The sequence below is a fragment of the Nuphar pumila genome, chromosome 12 (genome assembly GCF_984573655.1).
Source record: "Nuphar pumila chromosome 12, dmNupPumi1.hap1.1, whole genome shotgun sequence".
NCBI classification, from domain to species: Eukaryota; Viridiplantae; Streptophyta; class Magnoliopsida; order Nymphaeales; family Nymphaeaceae; genus Nuphar; species Nuphar pumila.
This window is the reverse complement of record NC_143260.1, coordinates 6,614,136-6,642,115: the sequence shown is the minus strand read 5'-3', so window position 1 is coordinate 6,642,115 and position 27,980 is coordinate 6,614,136. Positions and strand designations below refer to the sequence as shown.

Genomic DNA, 27,980 nt, shown 5'->3' with positions numbered 1-27,980 from the left:
GAGTATGATGATGACACTATCAAAGCAACCTAAAAATGACAAATTGAGATTATAATTTGATAAGCAATATCCTTGTGCAGCAAAAGAAAATATGAAAGTACACCATCAAAGATGTTCAAAAGCTACTCTGGATTGAGTGCTTATGCAGGCTTCTGCTGCTCAAATAGGATCCATAATCCACACAAGCCTGTTCCCAGTTTGGGTGCTTCCAGCATGGATATGAACCTATGTCACATGGACACTCCATTTTGCCCTCCATACCCATGTCGACACACGTCGACACCTGGACATGCCATTTTATCCTCTTACATACAAGTTTGTATTCAATTTATAATTTATAATTATATTTTCAGTATATAATATATATTTCAGATATAGCATATATATTTAGGTTATATTCAGTTTATTTTTGTATTTATGTGATATTTAATATATATATATATATATATATATACATATAACCGTGTCCCCATACGTGAACCAAAACAAGTAGAATCAGTCTAATGCCATCTACTTTTTTCAAGACATCATGCATATTCATGCTCATTAGCTGAGCCATGTAGCATTACCGTAATTGGGAACCAGAACCATTTGAAATCACCACATTGTGTTCCAATAGAATACATAAAGATCCAGTGAAAAACAGTGTACAAGCAAAGCAAGAATTACCAGGCAGGTCCTTTCTTGGAGATTTACAAAAATATGTGCAATCCCTGCCTTCCGATGATGAGTAAAGGGGGGATAGGACATCAAGAACTGCACAGCGGGACAAGGCTTTGAACCAGTGGATATTTCCACCCGATGTTGGATAAAGAGTGGTGGTTGAACATGGTGCACTCATCTCGCCATCTCTAACAAGCTTTGCCGGCTGTACTGCAGTGTCAACAAAATAAAACCTTTAAAATAGATCTGGAACTCTCTCCATAGGTAGTTTTGACAGTGTATCAAAAGATTTCATGCACAGAGTATGATGATGACACTATCAAAGCAACCTAAAAATGACAAATTGAGATTATAATTTGATAAGCAATATCCTTGTGCAGCAAAAGAAAATATGAAAGTACACCATCAAAGATGTTCAAAAGCTACTCTGGATTGAGTGCTTATGCAGGCTTCTGCTGCTCAAATAGGATCCATAATCCACACAAGCCTGTTCCCAGTTTGGGTGCTTCCAGCATGGATATGAACCTATGTCACATGGACACTCCATTTTGCCCTCCATACCCATGTCGACACACGTCGACACCTGGACATGCCATTTTATCCTCTTACATACAAGTTTGTATTCAATTTATAATTTATAATTATATTTTCAGTATATAATATATATTTCAGATATAGCATATATATTTAGGTTATATTCAGTTTATTTTTGTATTTATGTGATATTTAATATATATATATATATATACATATAACCGTGTCCCCATACCCACATTTTTTGGAATTGCACTGTCGTACCCTCCATACCCGCACCTGTACCCAGGTGACATAGATATGAACCCAACACGCACCTCAAGTCCAAACACACTGCACATGAAAATATTGGAGACAAAGAGATAGATCTAACCAAATTAGGCCGAACCATTTAGTCCCTTGTTTTCTCCAGATTCATAGGATCTGAAGGCAGGCCCTGGTAAGGGCTCCCAAGTGTTGGAATCAGATCCTGACTTAACTCAAAGCTGTCACAATTGCTGGCTTCGGTCACAAACAACTATAGAATGAGAGTAGGTGCAACATCATAATTTTCAGATACTAGGACAGCCTTCTAGAAATAACAGATCCAACATTTCTAGACAATTAAGTCTTAGAGATAACCCTAGTCCAACTCAAACCAGAAAGGTTTTGACAGAACTATTCATAACACTCAAAAGGTTCAAAAAAATAGGGACTTTTATTTGAAAGTCCCAAGTCTCCAACAAACTCAAGTAGATCCAGCGCAAGTAGATTTCTTCCCCCTTTATTCAGCCACCAACTTGCCAAGCAACTTGGTAAGGGTCACAATTTTGGAAACCTTGAAGCCCAAGTCAAATCCTAATTTTCACATCTTCAAATGCATCTACTTTCACACTCAACAGTGCCCACAACACATCCAGTGTCCAGTGTCAAATATTCTCAAATGTGATTGGCAGACCTTCACAACTCGTATTTCTTTGATGAAGAGAATCCTATCACTCAAGCAATCAACCTTTAAAACTACAAACAATTTTCATGTTCACTAGCTTTGACATTAGAAACAGAAGCTAACATGGTGTATAAAGTTGAACAAGGCAGGCACAGAACTAAATGTTCAAAATTCCATGACACTTTTCTAGAATCACAACTACCACAACAAGTCTTTCAAGACCGAACTTTTCATGGTTCTTCTATAATTAAAATAACTTCCAAAATATATTGTGCAAGACAGTAAGTACTTTGGAAGTTGAGCATGATCATATTTCTAGCATGTGATTTAGAAGTCGCCTTCAAATATCACATTGAGAAAAAGAATGCCCAACCATCTCAAATGCTTTTAGAAGTCGCCTTCAAAGATCACATTGAGAAAAAGAATGCCCAACCTATCAGATTTGAGAGAGAGAGAGAGAGAGAAATGCACAATGGCTGGGGCGGCACTCAATCACACGACCTCCAAAACCCTAAACATTATAAAGTAAAAGGTATACAATGATATTACAAATATGCCATTAATGAGGTTACATGAGCATGTGTTTTATTTAACATGTGTATGGATCTGGATCCAGATCCATACGCAAACTGTATTTTAACACCCTCCCTCAAGTTGTACGTGATTTTAGAACATGTACAACTTGTTCTTCAATAGCCAAAATTGACGTCCTGTTAATCCCTTGGTAAACAGGTCTGCCACTTGATCTTCTGTTCGAACATGACGTAGTTCTATCTCCTTCATCTCGACTTTCTGTCGTATAAAATGTTGATCAATCTCAATGTGCTTCGTTCTGCTATGCTGGATAGGATTACAAGCAATGTTTATTGCGCTTTGATTGTCATATAAAAGAAATGATCGAATAATTGTCTCTCCAAGATCACTCAATAAGTGTCCAATCCATGTGGCTTCTGTCGTGCCTGCAGCCATCAATCTGTATTCAGCCTCTGTACTCGATCGTGCCACTGCCTTTTGTTTTATGCTGCTCCAGGACACTAAATTGTGCCCAATATATACACAATATCCAGAGACAGATCGTCTCTCATCTGGATCCCCTGCCCAATCTGCGTCCGTATAGGTGATGAGTTCATGTCCTCTATGCAGATTATCGTTCTTACGATAAACAAGTCTGTCTCCTATAGTTCCTTTTAAATAGCGTAGAATGCGCTTCACAGCTTCCATATGACCCTCCGTTGGAGCATGCATAAACTGGGATACCTGATTGACAGCATAAACTATATCAGGTCTGGTAAAGGTCAAGTACTGTAACATCCCCACGAGACTTCTATACGTTGTAGGGTTGACACAAAGATGACCATCTTCATAGCTCAGCCTTTGATGTAATACACTAGGAGTGCTGACTGGTTTGCAATTCGTCATCCCGGCTTTTTCCAGAAGGTCAAGAGTGTATTTTTGTTGCATGAGTGTCAATGTGTCTTGTTGTCTGTCAACTTCCACACCAAGAAAGTACCGCAACTCCCCTAAATCTTTCATCTTGAAAGTTTTCATTAAAAACTGTTTCACGTCTTGCACATGATTATCTGAGCTCCCAGTGATCACAATGTCGTCAACATATATAAGAAGAAGTATAACAATGTCTGCCTTTTGATAAATAAAGAGTGAGTGATCCAGAGAGCATCTTCTAAAACCATAACTCTGAATTTGCATAGAGAAACTTTCAAACCAGGAACGGGACGCCTGTTTCAACCCATACAGAGATTTCCTTAGTTTGCACACCCAGGCAGTAGGATCCTTCTCGGCATAACCAGGTGGTTGCTCCATATACACTTCTTCCTTTAAAGTTCCATGCAAAAATGCATTTTTAACATTCATCTGGCTAAGGATCCAACCTTGTTCGACTGCTAGGGATATGATGATACGAATAGTAGCCATTTTGACTACCGGACTAAAAGTTTCATCGTAGTCTTCACCATATTGTTGTGTGAATCCTCGAGCAACAAGTCGCGCCTTATATCTGTCAATACTTTCTTCGGACTTATATTTTATTTTATAAACCCATTTTAAGCCAACTACATTCTTTCCTTCTGGTCGAGGGACTATTTTCCAAGTCTGGCATTCATGAAGAGCTTCCATTTCTTCATTCATAGCTTCAGTCCAATGACGAGATTGAAGAGCTTGATTAAAACAAGTGGGTTCATACTGTTTTGTGAGCTGAGACATAAACAACTGGAAATCAACGGAGAAGGTCTCATAACTCACCCATCGTTGAATAGGATGCTTAATGTGTGACGGCCTTTGAGCCGAATCATTGGCGATGCTTTCCACATTCCTCGGCCCTGTATCTTTGTTTCGTCTAGTGTATATCTGTCCAGAGAAACGTTCTACTGGGGGTGGCTCAACTGGAGATAATTCAGCATGCATCTGTGAGTCATTCAACTCCCTACTCAAGCCGAAGGAAGGACAATTTGTTTGACTTGTTTCTCCTGTATTAGCAAATAGATCTGCGCTCATCCATGGATCATATACTTCTAATTCTCGAGGTGGCAACGCTGCAGAGTCATTGGCCTGAAAATTTTGTTAGTCAAAAACAACATTTCTGGAGGTCCTAATACGTTTTGTAGTAGGGTCATAGCATCGATAACCTTTGTATTCATCTGCATACCCAACAAATCTGCACTTGACAGCCTTGTCCTGAAACTTATTTCGTAGAGATGAATCAATATGTACATAACATACACAACCAAAAACACGCAGCTCATCGTAAGAGGGATGTTGCTCAAATAAAGTATAATAGGGCGATTTCCGATCCAAAAGTGTCATAGGAAGACGATTTATGATATAAACAGATGTGTGAAAAACTTTTGTCCAGAGACTAACGGGTATGTTGCTATCATGTAACATGCTCATCGCGCTCTCGACAATATGCTTGTGTTTCCTCTCCGCAACCCCATTTTGTTGAGGAGTATGAGGGCAAGAAACCTGTCGACTTATTCCTTTATCCCGAAGAAAGGCAATCAACTCGTTCGATGAATACTCTCCTCCACCATCACATTGTAAATGCACAATATCACAAGCAAACTTTGTTTTGACCATCGAATGGAATTCCCGAAATATTTGAAAAACTTCATGCTTGTGTTTTAAGAAATATATCCAAGTATAACGGGAATAGGAATCAATAAAGACAACATAGTAACGACTGTCAGAAAGAGAAGGAATAGGTGTGGGTCCCCAAACGTCGGAACAAATAATCTCAAATGGCTTTGAAGCCCTTTTATTTATAATATGAAAAGGAAGAACATGGCTTTTGCAGAAGTGTATATGGAGCAACCACCTGGTTATGCCGAGAAGGATCCTACTGCCTGGGTGTGCAAATTAAGGAAAGCTCTTATACCAAAGGAGGCAGAGGCCGCGGACGTTTTGGGAAGTGTCATTTTGTTTATTTTTCCTCTATTCTGTAGATTGAACCAACAATCAGCTTTCACATGTCCTCTTTTGTTACATAAGAAACAAGTGGGCACTCTCCTCTGACTCCCTGTATTAAAAACCCCTAAAATATTAGGTGCAGGCAAGATACCACGTCCTCCCTGCCCAAAACGTCTGCGGCCTCTGCCTCCTTGATGCCCTCCATTCCCTCGTCCAAAACCTACAGAAGTGTCCATGGCCAAAACTGAATGAGGACGAGCTGATTCATTTTCGTCTGCCCTTTGCTTCATAATCATCTCATGCTGGAGAAGTTTCGCTTGGAGGTCGTCAAAAGTGGGCAAGTGAGGAAGGCATGATAAAGCTGTGGTAAACATGTCAAAATCAAGACCCAATCCATTGAGAAGTTGTTGAACTTTATCTTTATCTGCAATAGCACTTCCAACAACAGCCAATTGATCAGTAATACTCTTCAAGTGGCCTATGTATTCCATGACGGTCATGGAGCCTTTCTTCAAACTTTGAAATTCATTTTTTAAGTACATAACTCGGGCTTCTGATATCTGAGAGTATGTCTGAGACAGCTTACTCCACAGATCCGCCGCAGTGCAATCATTTGAAAGAGTAACCAACACTTCTTAAGAGAGTGTTGACGTAATATAAGCAACCAAAGACTGATCACGCTTCCTCCAAGCTGTATACTCTGGATTCTTAATAGAAATGGTAATTGTGTCACCCTTCTCATCCTTGGTTTCCTGCAAAATAAGTCGTGGTGGTATAGAAACTAAACCATCCAAATGTTCATCGAGATCCTGACTCCGTATAAAAGGAAGGATTTGCCTCTTCCAGGTCAAAAAATTAGAATGAGTAAGTTTTTCTGTAACGAGCTGACTCAAGAAATTGGCAGAGGGACCGGATGACGAAGAGTAGTCCATATCAGTGGAACAATGAATAAGAAATAAACAGATTTGAGATCACTTAATCAATCAGTAAAATTTTAATAAGGCATATACCTGTACTACCAAAAGTGTTGCACAAAGAACACTAAAGCAGCAATAAAGGAAAGAAAAAAAAAACTTGTGGAATCAAAAAGCTGGTTTAAAGGATGCAGTCGTTGATGTTTAGGAAAAGATGGAACCAAGATAGACGATGGAATGAAGAAGATAAGCATATACCAATGAACGAGAACAACAAAAAATGAGTAACAGAAAAGAAAGGATCGATGAGCACGCTGAAAGGAAAAGAGAAAGGTACCAAATTTCAGAAGATGAGATTTCAGGAGATGAGATTTCAGATGAGAAGATTTCAGAAGGCTGCTGTTACGCTGATCAGAGGTTTCACGTTGTTCACGCAAGGCACGTTGTTCACGCAGGGGCTGTTCAGATCTGTTGTTCATGCTGAAGGAAGGTTGTTGTTCTCGATGATCTGTCCACGCTGGGACCTTCAGAAGATGAAAGGGAAGGCACGCTGATCAGGGGTTGTTCACGCTGTTCACGCAAGGGGCTGTTCACGCAGGGGCGGCACGCTGATCAGGGGTTGTTTTAGTTGTTCACGCAAGGGGTTGTTCACGCAGGGGCTGTTCACGCAGAAGCTCGGATACCATATCAGATTTGAGAGAGAGAGAAATGCACAATGGCTGGGGCGGCACTCAATCACACGACCTCCAAAACCCTAAACATTATAAAGTAAAAGGTATACAATGATATTACAAATATGCCATTAATGAGGTTATATGAGCATGTGTTTTATTTAACATGCGTATGGATCTGGATCCAGATCCATACGCAAACTGTATTTTAACACAACCATCTCAAATGTTTTTAGAAATCGCCTTCACAGATCACAATGAGAAAATGTCCAACCATCTCAAATAGCCTCCCAAGAATAAAGATTTAATAGATGAAAAGAAACTTAGCTGAACATGACCATATTTGTAGCAGATGCAATTTATATCTCCTTCAAAGCTTTCTTTAAGAAAAGAATGCCCAACCATCCTAAATTATTCTCACCAAAACTAAGGGAATTCAACTAGAAGGAAAATTGTTGGCTTTTCAACACAGACATCACCAATACTTTTAGTGAGATAATCCCCAAAAGTAGAACGAGCAGGTCGTGCTTTGGAAGAGGCTAGGCTATTTGGTATCAAGAAAAAAGAATAATCTGAATATATATATATATATATATATATATATAAATCAGCAGATTTAAAATTATCATGATAATACCACCAAAATTTTCTAAACGTTATCCTAATACTTGAAAAGAATGCAAAAAAATTTACCATGTTTTTTTTAATTAAAACTTGCCAAGATTTATAAAGATCTTCTAGAATAATAAATTTTCCAAGAAACACTCAATATATGGTGCAGCCAAGTAAACTCCAGAGATAGTACTTAGTATAGTTATCAATATCAGCCATAGTGGAATGAAAAACACAAATCAGGAGATCATCTCTACATATACTAAAATATTACACACAAAAAAAAAGAGAACTATTAAGAGTTTAAAGGCAATCTCTCTGAAAGAAGGAAATGAACGAGAGAAAAATAAATAAAAAAGAAAGGATAAACAAAAAAAAAAGAATAGATAAAAGGGAACAAAAATAAAAGGACAAGTAGAAAGCAAGAATAATAAGAAGACACTTAACAAAAGAAAGAAGAAATAGAAATAAAAAAGCATGCCAATAACCAACCAATGTTGCTTACCTTGTTCTTCAATGAACTTAGACAATGTCTTTCTTCAGAAAAAAAATCTTGAGTCTTTGGTAGTGTTCTAATGCATTTAGTTTATGTTAATCTATCTTTATGTTTGTTTCAAATGTCAAACAATAGATTGTTGTTTGGATGAACTATTTAGCATAGTTGGCAAACCCGATGAGTTGACTTGGGAATCGCCCGAGTCGACCCGGATCGGACCCCAACTGGGTCACGATGACTGCTGATCCAACCCATTAAATAAAATTTTTTATCATGTATTTTATTATTTTAATGCATAATTCTTATATAAAGTCACTTGTTATGAAGAATCTAATATTGTTCAATGAAAAAAGTTAATAATCATCGATTGGTTGCTCATGTACATTTTACCAGAGACATCGTATGAGGTTGAAACTTCAAGCAACCATCAGAAAGCTCAAGAAATCCTTTAAATAATAATACTTACTGAAAAGTTCACATTCATGCAAATGCAGATAGGTGATTGGAGGTGGACAGTAGTGGCTCCCATTAAGACCTTTCTTTCCATTCATACCATGCTGTGAAGCTTTCCATCCTCGTACTGACTGTGCCTCAGATTCAAGACCAACATCAGAAGGCTTGATATCATCTGAAACAGACAAATTTAAGGTGAATAAGTTCGCCTATTGCCTACAAATTCCCTGCTAAACTTTTCTAAAATACCAGATTCATCATACAAGCTATAAAAATTGCACAGAACTGATCATCTGAGAACTCTAGGTAAAACCATAAGATCCCCTGTAGGAGAACTAAATCCTTTTCAGTTTCAACTGATATAAAGTTGTGTTAGTCACATCTACAGCACCAAATCACTTCAAAATATCAAATATGCAATGATGAGCTTAAAACCAATAAACAATGCACACTGAGGAGCTATTACAGCATCTGTAGCATGCATACAGCAATCATTCTGCCTTGGTCGCTCCTTCTGGGAACAGGCAAAAGTCTGAAAGCAACATCAGCATCAGGAATTCAGTGTTTGATTTTAAAGCCTCAAATGTTCTTTCCTCAGTATGTGTATATGTGTTGTGTTTTCAGGTGTTTTGGGTAAGCACATGTCTACATGGCTGTGCTGAATTCCAGCCAAAAGAGAGGCCAGAATCCAAAAGGGAGCCCTCGCTAAACAACACCAGCTGTTTTCCAAATACCATGAAGAGGATAGACAGTGAGAAAACAGCAAGAAAAAAATAATATTTTACTGCTTTTTCAAATCATGAGTGGCCAGAAAATCACCAGCTGATATCGTACATGTTATGTTATCTCTACGTAGATTCTGGCCTTACAAGTCAGATTTGAATGGGAAAGAGAGAATTTGGTCTGTCAGATATTTTTATGATAGGATGACCCTAATGGGGTTAAAGATAGTGCATATTTCTTCAGAGTGTGTACGCATTTGTGTGTGGGTGTTGCACTCATTCATGTGTGATGTTTAAAATCCACATTAATCACCACAATATGTCAATTAATCCAACCAAAGTTCAATAACACAAAATCGCCTACAACATGCCTTCTAAAACTTGAGAATCACATCTGATCAAGTAATAGAAGAGGAAATCATTATTATAACATACATAAAGGTTGAATATGTTGATTGAAATCAACTTTATACATGTCATCACATCGATTTAAACAATAATTACCAGGTTATTTAACTTGGTTAGACACACAAGCTAGTATTCCAAGTGTATCAATCCTATTAGTTCAAATGATCACCACACTACCATGGTTTGTGGGCCTTGCCATCCCACAACCCTAGTGCCCATGACTTGAACACCAAGAATTAATAATGGGCCAACACCAAAAACAGTACAAATGCAATTGAACATATGGGTGCATTCTCTAGTTGGTAATCCATATTTGCAATTTAGACATCAGATAACCAAATAATATAATGACAAAGCAAGGGAAATCCACATGATTTCTCATTTCAGTGAAGAACTAATCAGTGAACATGCCTACCATACAAAAGAGTAAACAAATACATTACAAACCTAAAATAGCACGAACAATTTCAAGGGCTTCTGCAGATATTGGTCCATCTGAAGTAAAGGATGCTTTACAAGAATCATGAAGTCTTTGTACAGCAGTCATTACCAACTGGCAACAACGATTCCTTGGGTTACATTTACCAAGGGCTAATCCTCACTTGCCTCCATAGATTAAAAGCTCATATAATACCTGCTCGTAATGAACCCCTTTCAAAATCATGATTTATATATGAATATCTCAGAACAGAAATAAAGACAACTGATGATGCTTCTGGTCAGCATTTGTCCAAACCTACCTAACGAAAAGCAAGAAGAAATTCCATTGCTCAGCCTTCTTAAAAAATATCGACAGTGGTTTTCTTTAACCATCTGCATAATGTAAAAGAAGGGAAAAAGAATGAAACACCAAATTGTTGTGATTGACTTTCAATGTGCTTAAATAAGTATATAATTCCACTATTTCTCATAATAAAATGAAATATATATGTGCAGGAAATAAAATATCTAGTTTTGTTAAACTAATAAAATGCAATACATGCAATGGATTTTATGAAAAAGAGATTCTGTGAATCATTTGATCAATCAAATAACAAACTATCATAACATAAAACCACTTCAAACATGAGTAGAGAACGAGCTTCCTATTCCAAAGCTTTAGAAGCCCAAAATTGGCTTTTTCAATCCAAATCTTAACATTCATTGATTGCTTCCCACCTGATCTCTACCATAAAAAGGAAAGAGCGTATTCAACAATTCATGTTCTCCAACTCTCTTGTGATCGCCATTAAAATCAAATTTCTTGCCTAATTCTGTCCACCCTTGCTGTTGTTGCATTATAAATAAAACCGCCCATTAAAATGCACTTATTAACTATAATCAGTACAATAGGAGATGCTAGCTTTTTCTTCTCTTTTTGGTTAAACACGAGAATTTTAAGTTTGAAACTAACTAAACAACCATAGATTCACTGACAACAAAATCACAAATCCAACAGATTAAATTTTTCGACACGACGAACATTATTGATTATGGCTTGAATGAGTCCCTATTGGACTAGGACTCACCTTGCCACATAAAGAAGTACCTATCGGACTCTTATTTAGAATCCTATATGAGATGAGAAATATGAACTATATGAGGCTCCTTGATAGATAAGGACTCTACCGTAGACAATTATAAATAAAGGATGTGCTCTCTTTTAGAAAGGTACTTCTTGGCTTGAGAGAGAGAGAAAAGATATGGTATCTCTTTTTGGTACTCTCACTAAGGGACATAAGAGAAAAAGATGTTGGTTTTACTCTCTTGGGTCCAGTACTGGAGCTTCTCTTGGATTTTGAGAGAAGTGTAAGAGAGAATGTAATAGCTTCTTCTTGGTGAGGGAGATGAAGTTTTGGGCTGCACGCATCAATCTTCTTGGTGGGTTGAACGACAGGTACGGTTGTTCTCATTTGTGGCTTTATTTATTCTTTCTTGTATCAATGATTGATTATATTAATAAAGGCTCTCGGTACTCTCTCTGTGGATGTAGACCCTTTGTCGAACCACGTAAAATTATTTTATCTTTTAGTTATTTGGCTTTTTGTTATTTTATTATAATTGTTTGTGTTCTTTAATTGCATCAACATCATATCTGACCTAGTGTTATCCTGAGCACGAGCTCAAAAATCACAAGTGGTATTAGAACTATTGGTTGTATGAAAGATCATATGTGACCTCAAGAGTGATGAATATTAAGTTTGAAATAGAGAAATTTGATGACAAAAGAAACTTTGCATTATGACAAAGATGGTTAAAGATCTCTTGATTCAACAATATGTTTACAAGGCAAAGAAGACAAAGGCAACTTTGCTGCAGGTGGGGCATAAAGTTAAGAAAATAAGAAAGGGTGATGATTATTCATCACGATCTCAGGTTCAGTCATGGAATAGCTCACTGCAGAAGTGATTCAATTTAAAAAAAAAAAGATTACTGAGGCTCATGGGCACGGGATAATGATGTGATAGTGTACGCTTTGTCTGCTGAATATGCAAGTTCGTGCATAGAAAATATGACTTTTATAGGTGAAAAAGATAAAGAAGTGAAGATTGCACAATTCAGGGTTGACCTGAACTTGTTCTCCATTATGAGCTAAATTACTTGAACCATAGATGAGGTTGTTTAAAGAAATTTGGTTGGAGAGCATTTAAGACAATGTGGAGAATATTGATTATGGCTTGAATGAGTCCTTGTTGGACTATGACTCAACTTGCCACGTAAAGAAGTCTCTTTTAAACTCTTATTTAAAATCACATATTAGATGAAAATATGAACCATATGAGGTTCCTTTATAGACAAGAACTCTACTTTAGAGAATTATAAATAGAGGGTATGCTCCCTTCTAAAAAGGTGGAGAGGTACTTCTTGGATTGAGAGAGAGAAAAAAGAGAGGGTATCTTTATTTTGTGCTCTCACTAGGGGACATAATAGAAAAAGATGGTAGTTTTGCACTCTTGGGTGGTTCTCTAGTACTTAGAGCTTCTCTTGGATTTTGAGAGAAGTGTAAGAGAGAATGTGATGACTTTTTCTTGATGAGAATTTGGACATTGCACTTCGAGAAGATCACCCCCCCTGCTCTTATGGATAGGAGTTTCACTGAGAATAAAAAGAACTCTAAACAGTGTGATTGATTTGATTACATGAGTCCCATGATCATAAAACGTGTAATTCTTGAATCCTTCAAGGGCACTATGTTCAAAGAGGTAAATGCCAAATATTTTCTTAAAGAAATTGAAAAGCGTTTTGTGAAAAACGAAAAGACTGCTATAAGTAATCTTCTTTCGAGTCTTATCTCAATGAGGTATAAAGGCAAAGGAAACATTTGGGAGTATATCATAGAGATGTCTCATCTTGCTTCAAAACTCAAGGTACTAAGATTAGAGTTGTTTGAGGACTTACTCGTGTACTTGGTTTTGATATTCATTCCTATACAATACAATTAGTTCAAGGTTAGTTACAACTGCTAAAAGGAAAAATGAACTCTTAATGAGCTCATTTCACACTGTGTGCAAAAAGATGATAGGATAAAGCAAAAAAAGACTAAGAGTGTTGATTTGGTAGTAACTTCTAAGGACAGGTTTAAGAAAAAAAAACTAAAAGAGCTGCAGTTGACCCTCAATCGCAGAAGAAATAGAAAAGACAACAGTACCCAAAGTCTAGTTGTTTCTTTTGCAAAGAGAAGGGTCATATGAAGAAGAACTGTACCAAGTATCATGTCTGGTGTGAGAAGAAAGGTACACTCCTTACTTTGGTTAATTCTGAAGTTAATTTGACTTCTGTATCCGAACACACTTGGAGGATGAATTCAGGTGCTACCACTCACATAACTGTGTCTATGCCAGAGTTACCGGAAGCGCCTAGCTAAAAGGGGAAGCGCGCTTCCCCGAAGCGCGCTTCGGAAGCGCGGAACGTCGCGCTTCCGAAGCGTGGGGGGAAGCGTCCCCCTTTTTGGGGAAGCATGCTTCCCTTTAATGGGGGACGCGTTTCCCTTTAATGGGGGACGCGCTTCCCTTTAATGGGAAGTGCGCTTCCCCCTCGCTTCCCCCACGCTTCCCCCACGCTTCTCCTGTTTTTTTCAATTTTTTTGTACTTTTTTATTTTTTATTTTTATTTTTTTCGCTTCCCCCTCGCTTCCGAGACGCTTCCTATGTCGCTTCCGAGACGCTTCCTAGGTCGCTTCCGAGACACTTCCCGAATCGCTCCTAAGTGGTCCCCCGCTTCCCCGCTTCCTAAAATTTTGAAAGTGCCTCGCTTCCCGCTCCCGCTTCCCGTATCGCTTCCCGCTCCCGCTTCCTCAACTGGCAACCATGGTCTATGCAGGGTTGCCTAAGTTACTGGTCGTCAATTGATGCTGAAAGATTCATCTATATGGGCGATGGCAAAATAGTTGAAGTTCAGGCAATAGAAACTTTTAGGTTACTTTTAAATACTATAAATTAAATGGATCGGATTGGTACAAATATCAATTGATAAGACAGTGTTTTTGAGCTCATAAGGTTACAATGTGTGATTATAAGGTTACGTATGTGACCAAAGTAGGAGATTGTTAGAAAATTGTGTGGGCCTACATACGTTAAATCATACATCATAAAATTGTCTTAGGTTCAGGCCCGACTTATGTGATATAATCCGGTTGGGCCATGTGATATCTCATATAGTATGGTACACCATGTGGAGAGACCTGCCCTGTCTACAATTTTGTAATGGTCTGAATTAGAGACAAACTCCTAAACGCATTAGGTTATGGGTCCTCAAGCCTTATATAATGACTCTCTCTTCAGACTTCCCATAATTAGAAAGAGAATTCAGTCTCGCTCTCATTAGGTTTAGAGAAAGGAAAATGGTCACATATACAGATTTTGAAAGATCATACCCATCAACGATCTATCAGAGCGCTTATGAATTCAGGTACGCTTTTGCATCAAATTTTGTTTCAGTTTTGATTTCAACGGTTTAGTGATAACATGTAAATCGGTCCTTTTAGTTATTTCAGTGGATTCTAAATCCAACAAGGTCTATATTCGGTTCGGATTGAACCTAATCTATTTCATTTTTTTAACATGTAAAAAACTTTTCTTCTATCAATTTAGCTTGGAGAAACCACTACTATGGTTTGGATATCCCTTTACAGGCCGAGTGGTGTCTTGTTGACCATGGATATGAGTCGTTGTCTACAATATAAAATTCTACGAGTACTCCTCTTTTGCCCAAAGGGATAGTTTTTAATTTAGACCTTACGCATGCTTCGGGTATCAAACTCTTTATCTCGTTCAACTTAAAAGCCTTAAGCCGACCCACCTAGCCAGGTGTTGGGCTTTACATGTGAAACAACTTAGTTCATCTTTTTTTTCCTAGATTTAGTATTACCAATGCATATTACAAAGTTGAATTCAACCATACCTCATTGGATATTATTCGGATCCAATCTCAAATTTGGATCTATGGCACCCATTTTAGATTCTGAATCAACTGAGTCATGATCGGACCACATACAACCTTGATTTTTTTTATATTTACATGGAGAAACCGCTCCAAGGATCAAAGACCTAGTCGCGTTGTCATTATATATTTTCTTCTTGATTATATGAGATGATTGTTTGATGTTATCAACCTTGTTTAGGGTTAAGGATTCTTACTATGTTTAGGGTTTACATTTGGGGCTTTTGATTGATTTAGGTTTTTCTTCAATTTTATAGTATATTTAATATGAGTAGCATGTTATATATGCTGAATATTAGTGTGGATGGCTGAATTTTTATGTATTTAAGGTGTACGTTTAGGGCTTTTGCTTGATTTGGGTTTTTCTTCAATTCTAAGGTATATGTGATATGAATGTCATGTTATATGTATTGAATATCAATGTAAATGATAAAATGTTTACTGTTTTTTTTATTTAGATTTAAAGTTTTTACTTGGTTTGGGTTTTTCTTAAATTATAGGATATATTTGATATGAATGGCATGCTATATGTGTTGAATATCATGGTAGATGGCCAAATTTTTATTGCTTTAGTGTTTAGATCTGGATCTTTTGCTTGATTTAGGTTTTTATTCAATTCTAAAGTATATTTAATATGAATGACATGCTATATGTATTGAATATCAATGTGGATAGCTGGACTTTTACAATTTATAGGGTTTACATTTGGGGCCTTTGTTTGATTCAGATTTTTTTTCAATTCTGAGGTATATTTGATATGAATAGCATGCTATATATGTTGAATATCAGTGTGGATGGCCGAATTTTTACTGTATGTAAGGTTTACATTTGAGGCTTTTGCTAGATTCAGGTTTTTCTTTAATTTTAGGTATATGTGATATAAATGACATGCTATATGTATTGAATATCATTGTGGATGACTGAATTTTACTGTTTTTAAGGTTTAGATTTGGGGCATGTGCATGATTCAGTTTTTGCTTCAATTTTAGGGCATGTTTGATATGAATGAAATGACAAAATACTGAATCAACATGTTTACTTTGTCATTACTTGGATTTCTTTATTGTGTTTTATATATTTTGTGTTGATCTTCATAACATTTATCATATATGTGAAATATTGATGTTCTTTTTGATATATTGTTTCTTTCAATAAAATTATACTTGTAAATGCAAGTAGTGTCCAGTATGAGTGATGCTATAATGGATAAAGTGCATGCTAAGCGAAGAAAATGCAACAAAATAATAACTTGGTGGACTATTTATTTGATTTCATGTTAGACCTGAGATGAAATGTTTTGGAGGGTTGAAAAACAAATTAACAAGGATGCTGGAAAAGCAAATGACGAAGAAGTTTAGCCTTGAATTCACCTTAGAGAAAATCAAGGACAAATTAAAGTGTGTGACTGAGGAAAATATCAGAAAAAAATTAAAGCTTGTGAAATTTAATTTAACAATCATGAACTAAATATTGAACACTCTAAGTTTGGATGGAACACATAAAAGATGATACTTGTGGTGGATAAAGAAATATGAGTTGAATATGTGAAAAAAAAATCTATCATGGACAGAATGCCTAAATATGAAGATATTGTCAACATGCTTTTAAAATTTATACAAAATCAACAACTACAAATAACTATAGGACCATCACATCTAAACAATGAATACAACCATGTACCTAGTGTCCTCAAAGTCTATGGGTTGAGTGGTTGGACTAGTCGTGCTGGCTCTATCTACCGTACTTACTGTCACTGTCCCAACAGCGTAAAACTCCATGAGCTTACCCCTTGCCCCCAAGAAGTCTCTAAGGCTTGTGTAAGGAATGGCACCCATAAAATTTGAACCTAGACCGCCTGCCTAGCGGGTAGGGCTCATCCCACCCTTTGGGGCATACAACTTGACTTAATCAATGAATAATGGTTACAGATAAAAAGCAACCAAGGCCTTATCTTATCCAGTTATCCTTCCCACAAAGTGCCTCACCAACTTTTCTCATGGACGACCTTTTAAAAGATGAAGTGTCAAATAGGGGCCAGTCTTTACTTCATATTGCTAAAACAGACACATGGATTCAAAAAAATTGTTTTTGAAGTTGACAAATTATCTTAAAAAAATGAATCTAATTTCATAATTAAGATGCATATGAAACGTCTTTGTTAAATAAAAATTATTTTTGTTCTTGTGTTAACATATAAGAGTAGCAGCCCAATAAATATTTCATAAAAAAAATATCGGTTAACCAAAGAGAGGGTAATTACACTAGGCTCTTAACGTGTGGCAAATTTATGTTTAACATCTTAGGTTTCAAATATTTAAATCAAGCGCCTAGTTTTTAAGAAACTGCTCAGATGACTCCCTGGGTTACTTGTTATTAATCTAACTCTAGTTAATTCTTAAAAATGACAATTTTCTCTTCTTTTAAATGATAGAGACTTATTTTTGCAGCTACAGTTAAGAGTAGAATGTAGATACGTAATTTTAGAAAGTAAAGAGCAACGAAGGCGGCCAACCAAGCAATTTCTATAAAAATTAAGCATTTTTTTTAAAAATATTTGAAACGTAAAGCAGCTAAATGTAAATTCATCATACCGGCGCCTTCATGTACTCAGAAAGATATGATAGCATATAGAGTGGCAGCTTAATAAATTTATCATAAAAGTCACGGTTAACCTAAGTTAATTGGATTGGGGGTCTCTAATTGTATATTTTCAAAAAGGTAGAGCTTGAAAATGCTATTTTTGAAAACATGGATCTGTAAGGCAAAATATGGGTATCTACAAAATTTTCCAGTTTTAAAACAGTCTGGGCCATATGTTTCCAGAATCAAATACAACAAGAACCCCCTTAAAAACAAAATCTATTTCTCAAAATCCAAAATCTAATAATGCAGGTGCCATGAGGAACACATCCCAAAAGAAACGCCTACAATAGGGATGGTGAAAATCTCTATAAAAGGAGATTTTGTGTATAAACACAATGCCGGAACCACGAAGTGTGCACAAAGGAGAACTCTCACAAGTGCACAAAGGCACGGATACACATGCACAATGGCATAAAAAATATCAACTTTAATAACTTGAGTCCCAAAAGGGGTTTTAAAAATAATTGTTATTGCATATACACTCACTAAAAGAGTTGAGTTTACAAGGGCCACTAAGGCCTATTTATAATACAAAGAGAAGCCACAGGGGGCAGCTCTATATGACTGTTGGAGCTGCACCCAACAGTCACATTTGTGACAGTTGGGGCAGCTCCAACAGCTATATGGAGCTGTCCCTTTCACAACAGTCAAAAAGAAAAAGGTGTAAAAGGCAAAAGTAAATAAAAAAGAAAAAGTAAAAAAGTTAGCCCATTAGGGTGGCTGACACCTATTGAGTAAAAGGACAGAAATACCCCTTATGGGTATTTCAGTTTACAGTGGAGTATATTTACATGAGAAATACCCCATGTGACATCTCATTAAATGAGAAGAAAAGAACAAAAAATAAAAAAAGGAGAAATACAAAAAGAAAATAAAAAGTAAATACAACATATTCTCAAATGAGAATGTGTAAAACATGTGAATTTACATAAATACTCTTATCGGGTAGATATATATTTACATATATACCTAGATAGATACATATATATATATATGAATATATATATAAAAGAGACATAATATTTTAACAGACAATGACACAGGCTTTGGACCATAAACCAAACAAACCTATACCCATTTAAATAAATGCTCAGATCTAGTTTGGGCATTCCAAGTTCATTCCTGGCAAATATCAAGATTAGGGATATCAATGAATCGGATTTTATCCGATATTCGACCAAATTCGATTATGTTAAATTGCATTTGGTAAGCCAAAACCATATTGATCATAATTGGATGTGGATATGGTTTTGATTTTTCACTACTGAGTCCGAGAAATATCTGAATCCATTTATATGCAGGAAAGTGGATCTGCTATGAGCTTTTCACCATCTGAATCTGAAATCAAATCCTTTTAGCCAATTGGATTTACATCCCTAATCAGGACCATGCCCTTTTGCATGTAACTTTTAGCTATTTTAAGTGCAGGGGGACTAATTGGACCAGGATCATGGGGGAGAGGTGGAACTCTAAACCTGGGTCCAGATCCAATAATGCTATATCCGGTTAGATCAGACTCAAGACACTAGGTCCATACTGAATCTAAAAGTCTACATTTCCGTTTTAAGAGCAAATGCCTCCATATGTCTTCTATTATGACATAAAATTCCAATTTAAACTGGTTTAATTCATAAGGAATACAGAAAATTGTTTCTGAAAGAGTTGGGACAGGAAAAGAATGAATGGCCAGAAAGAGAAGAACAACAATGGAGATGACCGAGCAATGGGGAAGAAACTTTGGGGTGAAAGGGGAAAGTGAAATACTGATTGGTTCCATCTCTGTGGGCATGTATATTTTTTAAAATTAATTTATAAAAATTATACCATTTAAAAAAATAGATACGCAAGTGTGTGTGATAAGTAAATCTCACATTCTTAAAGTGTTAACATAAAAATTATGGTTTATATTTTATTAACAAAAACACAAAGAAAATCATAAGAATTAATGAAGAAAAGCCAAAAAACAAATGATGTGTTGTGGAGTGGTCATAGCACCATAACTGAAATAAAAAACAATTGCCAAACTGCCAAAAGGTTCTGGTAAAGAATAAAGCACAGCAACCGTTTTATCTTACCGAGTACAATTGAATCCAACAATTTGTAACATGTAAGAGATGAATCTTAACACCTAAATTTAAATGTTGTGAAATGCATGTTACCTTCATGTGAAGATTGGGAGTCAGTGTTTCAAATCAGTTTGAAGTACCAAGCTTTTAATCATCTACAGAAATCCCAACAGTAACCAAAGACCAACCTCATCTTCTGAATGTACATAAATAGCATAGAATTCACCCACATCTATATCATCATCATCATTCTCATCTGTCATAAAACAATTTCCACGGCATCCTGATAACAGTGCTAAATTTGATGTATACAAATCAGTAAGAAAAGCTCTGAAATTTCCTAGTTACCCTGCCACCAAGTTCATGATGGAGGGACCACAAAAGGACTGCCAGACTGAATCAGTGTGTCCCAAGTTACAGGCAAGACGACCGCTTGCTTGATGTAGGCCAGGGCCAAAGTCAGTCAGATCGAACTTGAGTTCATCTTCCATATCAGACTTGGGCCAGGATATGCACAATCACCCATTCAAGAGCACATTTGCTACCAGTAATCTCCACAAGAGCATACTCCCTCTGTAAAGTGATGAAAGCGATTTGCATCCCTCACAACAATTTCCCGGTTTACAACCTTCGATATATATTTAATTGCATTGTGGCAATCACCACAAACTCGGAGGTTCTTTATAACCCTGATGCGCAGGGTCGCTGGAGTACTGATCAGGCCATATGAAATTGCCAACTTCTCACTATGATAGTACAGAGCCCTTTCTTTCTCCTCCTCGGTTAAGTCCAACAGCACAAAATCTGTATCAGGAACATAACCTGCAAGCTTGATTCTTTGGATCAATTCCTCTAATTTTTCATAGATGGCATGAGATTTCGGATGAGACTTGTCATCCACAACAAACAAATGCACCTTGCCTTTCACTTCAATCCAACTATATCCAGGATCTTTCTTCACTCCCTTTTGCTTCATCATTTTCCTCGCATTCACTACTTCATTCCACAAGTTTGCAGATGCGTATATATTAGATAACAGAATATAAGCTGCCGAATCATGCGGTTCTATATGGACAAGCCTTTCTGCTACTCGCTTTCCAGCTTCTGCGGCTCCATGAATTCGACATGCTCCAAGAAGAGATCTATACATAGAAGCAGACCCTTGAAAAGGCATGTCTTTGATGAGCCTCTCAGCATCATGAATCAGCCCAGCCCGGCCAAGAACATCAACCATGCAAGCATAGTGCTCAATTTCTGGCATGATATCATAATCCTTATGCATCGATTCAAAGTGTTTCCTGGATTCATTCACAAGTCCAGCATGGCTGCAAGATGAAAGAACTCCGATAAATGTAACTTTATCGGGTTTTATATCCAAATGGCACATCTTTTCAAACAGTTGAAGAGCTTCTTCACCATGCCCATGCTGTGCTAAACCCACAATCATAGCATTCCAAGAAGCAACATTATTTGTTCCCATCAGCTCAAAAACACAATATGCATCATCGATGTTACCACATTTAGCATACATATCAATCATGGCAGTTGCAACAAAAGCATCCAAATCAACCCCCATCTTAATTGCATTTGCATGAATTAGCTTCCCTTGTTCTAATGCGGCCAAACAGGAGCATGCTTTAATCAGGCTAGCATATGTATACTCATCTGGAAGAACACCCGAGCATCGCATCTGATAATAAAGCTGAAGAGCAAAATCATCATCCCCATTCTGCACACATCCAGAAATCATGGTGGTCCAAGCAACTTCATCATGTTCCTGCATACCATTAAAAACCTTGTATGCATCCTGAGTACCCCCACAATTTATATACATGTCTAAAATACCAGTACCTACACATAAATCTGACTCATACCCCAACTTGACAGTATAGGCATGAAGCTGATTTCCATCAGTGATCGAAACCAAAGAACTACATGCTTTGGCAGCAGTAGCTAATGTGAATTGATTCACTCCTATGCCAGCCTTTTGCATGTAAGAAAAGAGATACAGTGCCTCACCACCCTCTTTGTTAAGGACATACCCAGAAAGCATTGCATTCCACACAGCTAAATCACTATTAGCCATTTTACTGAACAGGAGTGTTGCTTCCTTCATTAAACCATGCTTGGAATACAAATCTAACAGTGTAGTTAGCACGAAAACATCATCACAAGCAGTACCACCTTTTACAGCATGCACGTGAATCTGCTTCCCCAAGTTCAATCCCAGATCCAGCGTTACGCAAGCTCTAAGAACAGAAGTTAATGTATACCTATCAGGAATTATACCACTTTGCTGCATTTCTGCGAACAAATGTATTGAATCTTCCTCGTGACCATACTGGGAACAAGTGGAAATCATAGAATTCCATGATATCAAATCTAGTTCCAGCATTCCACCAAAAACATTTTGTGCATCGAAGAAACTTCCAGTTTTTGAATACATATTGATTAGGCTATTTGACACGGTTATACATGCATCAATGCCAACTTTCACAATTATACAATGCACTTGCTTGCCTTTCATAAGAGCATTTTCAGAAGCAACTGAGCAAAGAACAATCAAAAAGGTGATGAAATCTGGATCAAAACCCAATCTCTTCATTTCTACAAAGCATTTTAACACATTTTGATTCTTTCCACTCTTTAAGAATCCAGACATGGTCTTATTCCACAAAAGTATATCTGAACCTTCACAAAACAGCCATGGTTCTATATCAAATTTTCCATAAACATCAACAAATTTGGCACGAATTGCCTTCTCCGAGTCTAATCCAGACTTCAGAGCATATGCATGAACCTGTTTAATTTTCCATTCATCAACCAAACCAGAGGAAGCCAATGCATTAAGAAGATAACTGACACCAATCTTGTCAGGCTTCAAACCCGACAGATGAAATTCTAAGAACAATGAACATGCGTCCTCAGAATGCTCCGTTTGCACATACCCATCAAGCATAACATTCCACAGCACAACATCTCGCTCAGGCATTTCATCAAAGAGAAAGCGCGCATCTCCTATACTTCCGAATTTTGCATAGATATTGACAAGGGCACCACCCACGAAGACATCCAAAACAAAACCCAACTTAAGTGCATCAGCATGGACGTGCATAGCAACCCGGACGAGCCCTGCCCGGGTGCAAAACTTCAGCACGGGGGCGAACGTCAACCTGCTGACAGAGACAGCCGACCGCCTCATAATCCTAAAAACAAGCAACCCATCTTCGGCTCCATCGGCAGCGTCTGCATACCCAGCGAGCATTGTGTTCCAAGTGACCAAATCTCTGTGAGGAATTCTATCAAACAGTTGGCGTGCGTCAGAAAGAAGCCCACACTTCACGTACATATTCATCAGATTGTTCTTCAGAAACCGATCGAATTCTAGTCCGGAGGTCAAGACGCGAGCGTGGATGAGTTTTCCGACGTCGGGATCTTTTCCGGCGATGGACTGCTCCAGGAATCGGAAGAGAGGGAAATTCCGGCCGACGGGAAGGAGGGGAGCTCGCGAAGACTCCGGATTCTCGCCGTCGGATTCCGGACATCGGGAGACGGCGACGTTGGCGGCAAAGGAGCTAAGAGAGCAAGACGCGAAGGGAAGATGGCGAGGGGCGAGAAGAGGCAGAGCTCGCATCGTCGGCGTTTATCTTTTGCTGGGGGCCGCGTCTTTGTGCCAACGGTCACTGGCAGAGATTTGGAGGTCGGGTCATGCCAGACCCGATTCTGTATCCAACTTTTGAAATATGGGTCCGGTTTTGATTCCCGAACTGATTTAAGATCACACCCCGGTATGATTTTCCCTAGTCCGGATATGTATGAGCACCTCTTAGTCATATCAGTTATGCATTCTTCTTTTCTCTCGAGCTGAGCCTAAGACCCTATGTTTGGGCTGGACTCGTTTAAGCTAAACGAGTTGTTCATGACTCAGACTCATCAACTATACAAACCGATCATGAACGAGTTCATAACCAATCAAATTGAGACGAGTCACAAGATGCTCGGTTCGTTTACCAGCTCCCGACTCCCTCCCTCTCCCTCGATAGAGGCTCATTGCGAGGTGTTCCTGATAATGATCGTCTGAGGAGACATTTACGACAATGGTATTGTATGCGTGTGTCTTCCTCTTTATGGCACAATTTGAAAGGGTTAGGGTTAGGGTTAGGGTTAGGGTTGGTAAACTAGCATAGAACCTAACAAGGCATGTTTGGGCTCAACTCGTTTACCAATGAAAGGAACTCGTGGTTTGGCTCATGCTCATGTTTAGACAAGCCGAGCTTTTTCCAAAATGAGACGAGCTGAACACGAGTCATATATATATATATATATATAGAGAGAGAGAGAGAGATTATACTTAAAGTATATATTTTTTATAGATTATTCTTAATAGTCCATATTTTATGTATATATTGTTCTTGCATCATTCTCTTTGTATATATATTCTATGCATTCTTTTCTTTATATATTACACTTAATATACACACACGAGTAGCCCCTTTTTTGTTTTTAAAAATCATAGTTTTAAGTATTTTTTTCTTATGTTTAACATCGTAGATGTGATCTATAGGTTTTGTTTAGTGAGAACCGGCTTTTGGATCATCGGAATCTGACCTGTATACAGGTTTTTTCGGTGATCCAAAATCAATGGCTATGAAGGTGCCAGCTTGTTTTGGCTCACAAAAATATATTTTTTCACAAAAAAACATGATCGACGAGTTGATTCTCACTAAATAGAGCATGCTAAACACATCTAACGGTTCAGATCTATCATAAAACATTTAAAACCTACGGAGCAAAATGAGAAATGGGGCCTAATATGTTCATCTCTCTCTCTCTCTCTCTCTCTCTCTCTCTCTCTCTCTCTCTCTCTCTCTCTCTCTCTCTATATATATATATATATATATGTGTGTGTGTGTGTGTAAGAGAGAGAGAGTTCTCTTGAATAGAGATGAGCCAAACACCCTCGTTTAAGTTGCACAAGCTACTTGTAACTTGGCTCACCAGCTATATGAACTGATCCCAAATGAGTTTGTGACAAACCGAGTCACAAGCTACTCACTTCATTTAGCAACCCTAGTTAGGGTTAAGGATTCTTACTATGTTTATGGTTTACATTTGGGGCTTTTGAATGATTTAGGTTTTTCTTCAATTTCACTGTATATTTAATATGAGTGGCATGTTATATGTTCTGAATATTAGTGTGGATGGCTGAATTTTTATTGTATTTAGGTTTTACATTTAGCGCTTTTGCTTGATTTGGGTTTTTCTTCAATTCTAAGGTACATGTGATATGAATGTCATGTTATATGTGTTGAATATCAATGTAAATGATAAAATGTTTCCTCCTTTTTCGATTTAGATTTGAAGTTTTTACTTGGTTCGGGTTTTTCTTTAATTCTAGGATATATTTGATATGAATGGCATGCTATATGTGTTGAATATCATAGTAGATGGCCAAATTTTTATTGCTTTAGTGTTTAGATTTGAAGCTTTTGCTTGATTTGGGTTTTTATTCAATTTTGAAGTATATTTAATATGAATGGCATGCTATATATATTGAATATCAATGTGGATAGCTGGACTTTTACTATTTATAGGGTTTACATTTGGGGCCTTTGCTTGATTCAGATTTTTTTTCAATTCTGAGGTATATTTGATATGAATAGCATGCTATATATGTTGAATATTAGTGTGGATTGCCGAATTTTTACTGTATATAAGGTTTACATTTGAGGCTTTTGCTTGATTCAGGTTTTTCTTTAATTTTAGGTATATGTGATATAAATGACATGCTATATATATTGAATATCATTGTGGATAACTGAATTTTACTGTTTTTAAGGTTTAAATTTGGGGCATGTGCATGATTCAGTTTTCGCTTCAATTTTAGGGCATGTTTGATATGAATGAAATGACAAAATACTGAATCAACATGTTTACTTGGTCATTACTTGGATTTCTTTATTGTGTTTTATATATTTTGTGTTGATCTTCGTAACATTTATCATATGTGTGAAATATTGATGTTATTGTTGATATATTGTTTCTTTCAATAAAATTATAATTGTAAATGCAAGTAGCATTCAGTACGAGTGATGCTATAATGGATAAAGTGCATGCTAACCAAGCAAAGAAAATACAACAAAATAATTTGGTGGACTATTTATTTGTTTGCATGTTAGAGCAACATAGGACACCTGAGATGAAATGTTTTAGAGGGTTTAAAGACAAATTAACAAGGATAATGAAAAAGCAAATGACGAAAAAGTTTAGCCCTAAATTCACCTTAGAGAAAATCAAGAACAAATTAAAGTGTGTGACTGAGGAAAATATCATAAAAAAATTAAAGCATGTGAAACTTAATTTAACAATCATGAACTAAATATTGAACACTTTAAGTTTGGATGGAACCTAGAAAAGATGATACTTGTGGTGGATAAAGAAATATGAGTTGAATATGTGAGAAAAAATCTATCATGGAAGAATTATGAGAATGCCTAAATATAAATATATTGTCAATATGCTTTTGAAATTTATAAAGAATCAACAACTACAAATAACTATAGGACCATCAGATCTAAACAACTAATACCACCATGTACCTAGTGTCCTCAAAGTCTATGGGTCGAGTGGTTGGACTATAAATTATCTCCAAATGTTTAGGTATATGTTTGCATATGTCATTATATATATTTTCTTCTTGATTATATGCGATGATTGTTTAATGTTATCATTGTGTTAAATGTTCAACATTGAAATGTTGCAGGTTATGACCATATTGATTGTAGATTGTTTATGTAAATATTGATTATTTGTCCTACTTATAATATGATATTTAATTTTTAAATTTTTTGCATGTTATTCATGTATATTCATGATTATATTTGTGCATGCATAAGTATAACACCTATTGAAGAGAAACTTGCTTACTTACTCATTTTGGTGGTTTTGGTCATACCCATGCATAATTGTAACAAATAACACAATTGTTCATAATTTTAGACATACGAGTTCTAATTTAATGTATGGTTGTATTCTTGGTGATCAACAAAATTGTTTTGACATCTTACATATGAAAAAAGACACATACATCTCATTATGTGAGACTTTTCGCCATAGTGAATTATTGCATGATGCTTGTGATGTAAAGGTTAATAAATAAATTATAATTTTTTATTAACTTTGAGTCACAATAAGTAAAATAAAGTAGTGCAGTATGTGTTTCAACACTCATGACAAATAATTATAAAGTATTTTAATTTGGTATTAGACTAAATGCTTAGTATTGGATTCACGAATCAACACAATGATGATACCCCAACAAAAATTAGGAGAGAGCCAAGATTCAACTCATATTTCAAAATAATCATACATGTTCACCACTTGTATTAAGATTTATATATTAAACACACACATATATATACACATATATATGGGGCCACATTTGATCATATCACCATGACCTACAAATGTCTCTTTTTCTTATTTTTTTAATTGTTTTTCATCAACCAACCTTATTGATGTGATCTACATGTTTCACTTAATGGCAGTCAACTTTTGAATTGTCTGATTATGACATGTAAATAGGATTTTATAAGTCTTCAAAAATCGATGGCCTACAATGGGCAATACTTTCTCAAGTCATAAAATCATATTTTTTCATAAAAAAATATGATCTAAAAGTCAATTATCATTATTTTGAACATGTTGAATCCATCAATGATGTTTGTTTGGATCCAAACAACTTGCACATAGGAAATCCAAACTTGTTTGCATATAATGGTGTCATTACCAATCCATTATCCTATATATATATACTTGCATTTATGTTGTATATAATATAATTGTTTGACTATAGATGAAATACATATTCCTATACACCTACAAAATTTAGAACAAACGAGGTTTCAAAATCGAAAAGTTTGGTTGTCAAAAAATGTCTTTATGGTTTGACATGCAATTTCATTCTTAGGATCTCTTTGTTGTAAGTTGTTTTAATCAAATTTTACCCTATAATTGATTCAACATAGTT

General features: G+C 36.5%; 1 protein-coding gene across 1 annotated transcript; it reads right to left on the bottom strand.

Annotated features, from left to right (window-relative positions):
* Nucleotides 1-516: 516 nt before the first annotated feature.
* Nucleotides 517-23,585, bottom strand: LOC149819812 (Tetratricopeptide repeat (TPR)-like superfamily protein). Its single transcript, XM_089983499.1, has 5 exons — nt 20,045-23,585; nt 10,565-10,637; nt 10,272-10,458; nt 8,708-8,869; nt 517-873 (listed from the first exon to the last, which is right to left on the bottom strand). The coding sequence occupies exon 1, from the start codon at nt 23,583-23,585 to the stop codon at nt 20,493-20,495; it is 3,093 nt and encodes a 1,030-aa protein (XP_089839625.1). The 3' UTR covers nt 517-873; nt 8,708-8,869; nt 10,272-10,458; nt 10,565-10,637; nt 20,045-20,492.
* Between the last annotated feature and the right edge of the window lie 4,395 nt (nt 23,586-27,980).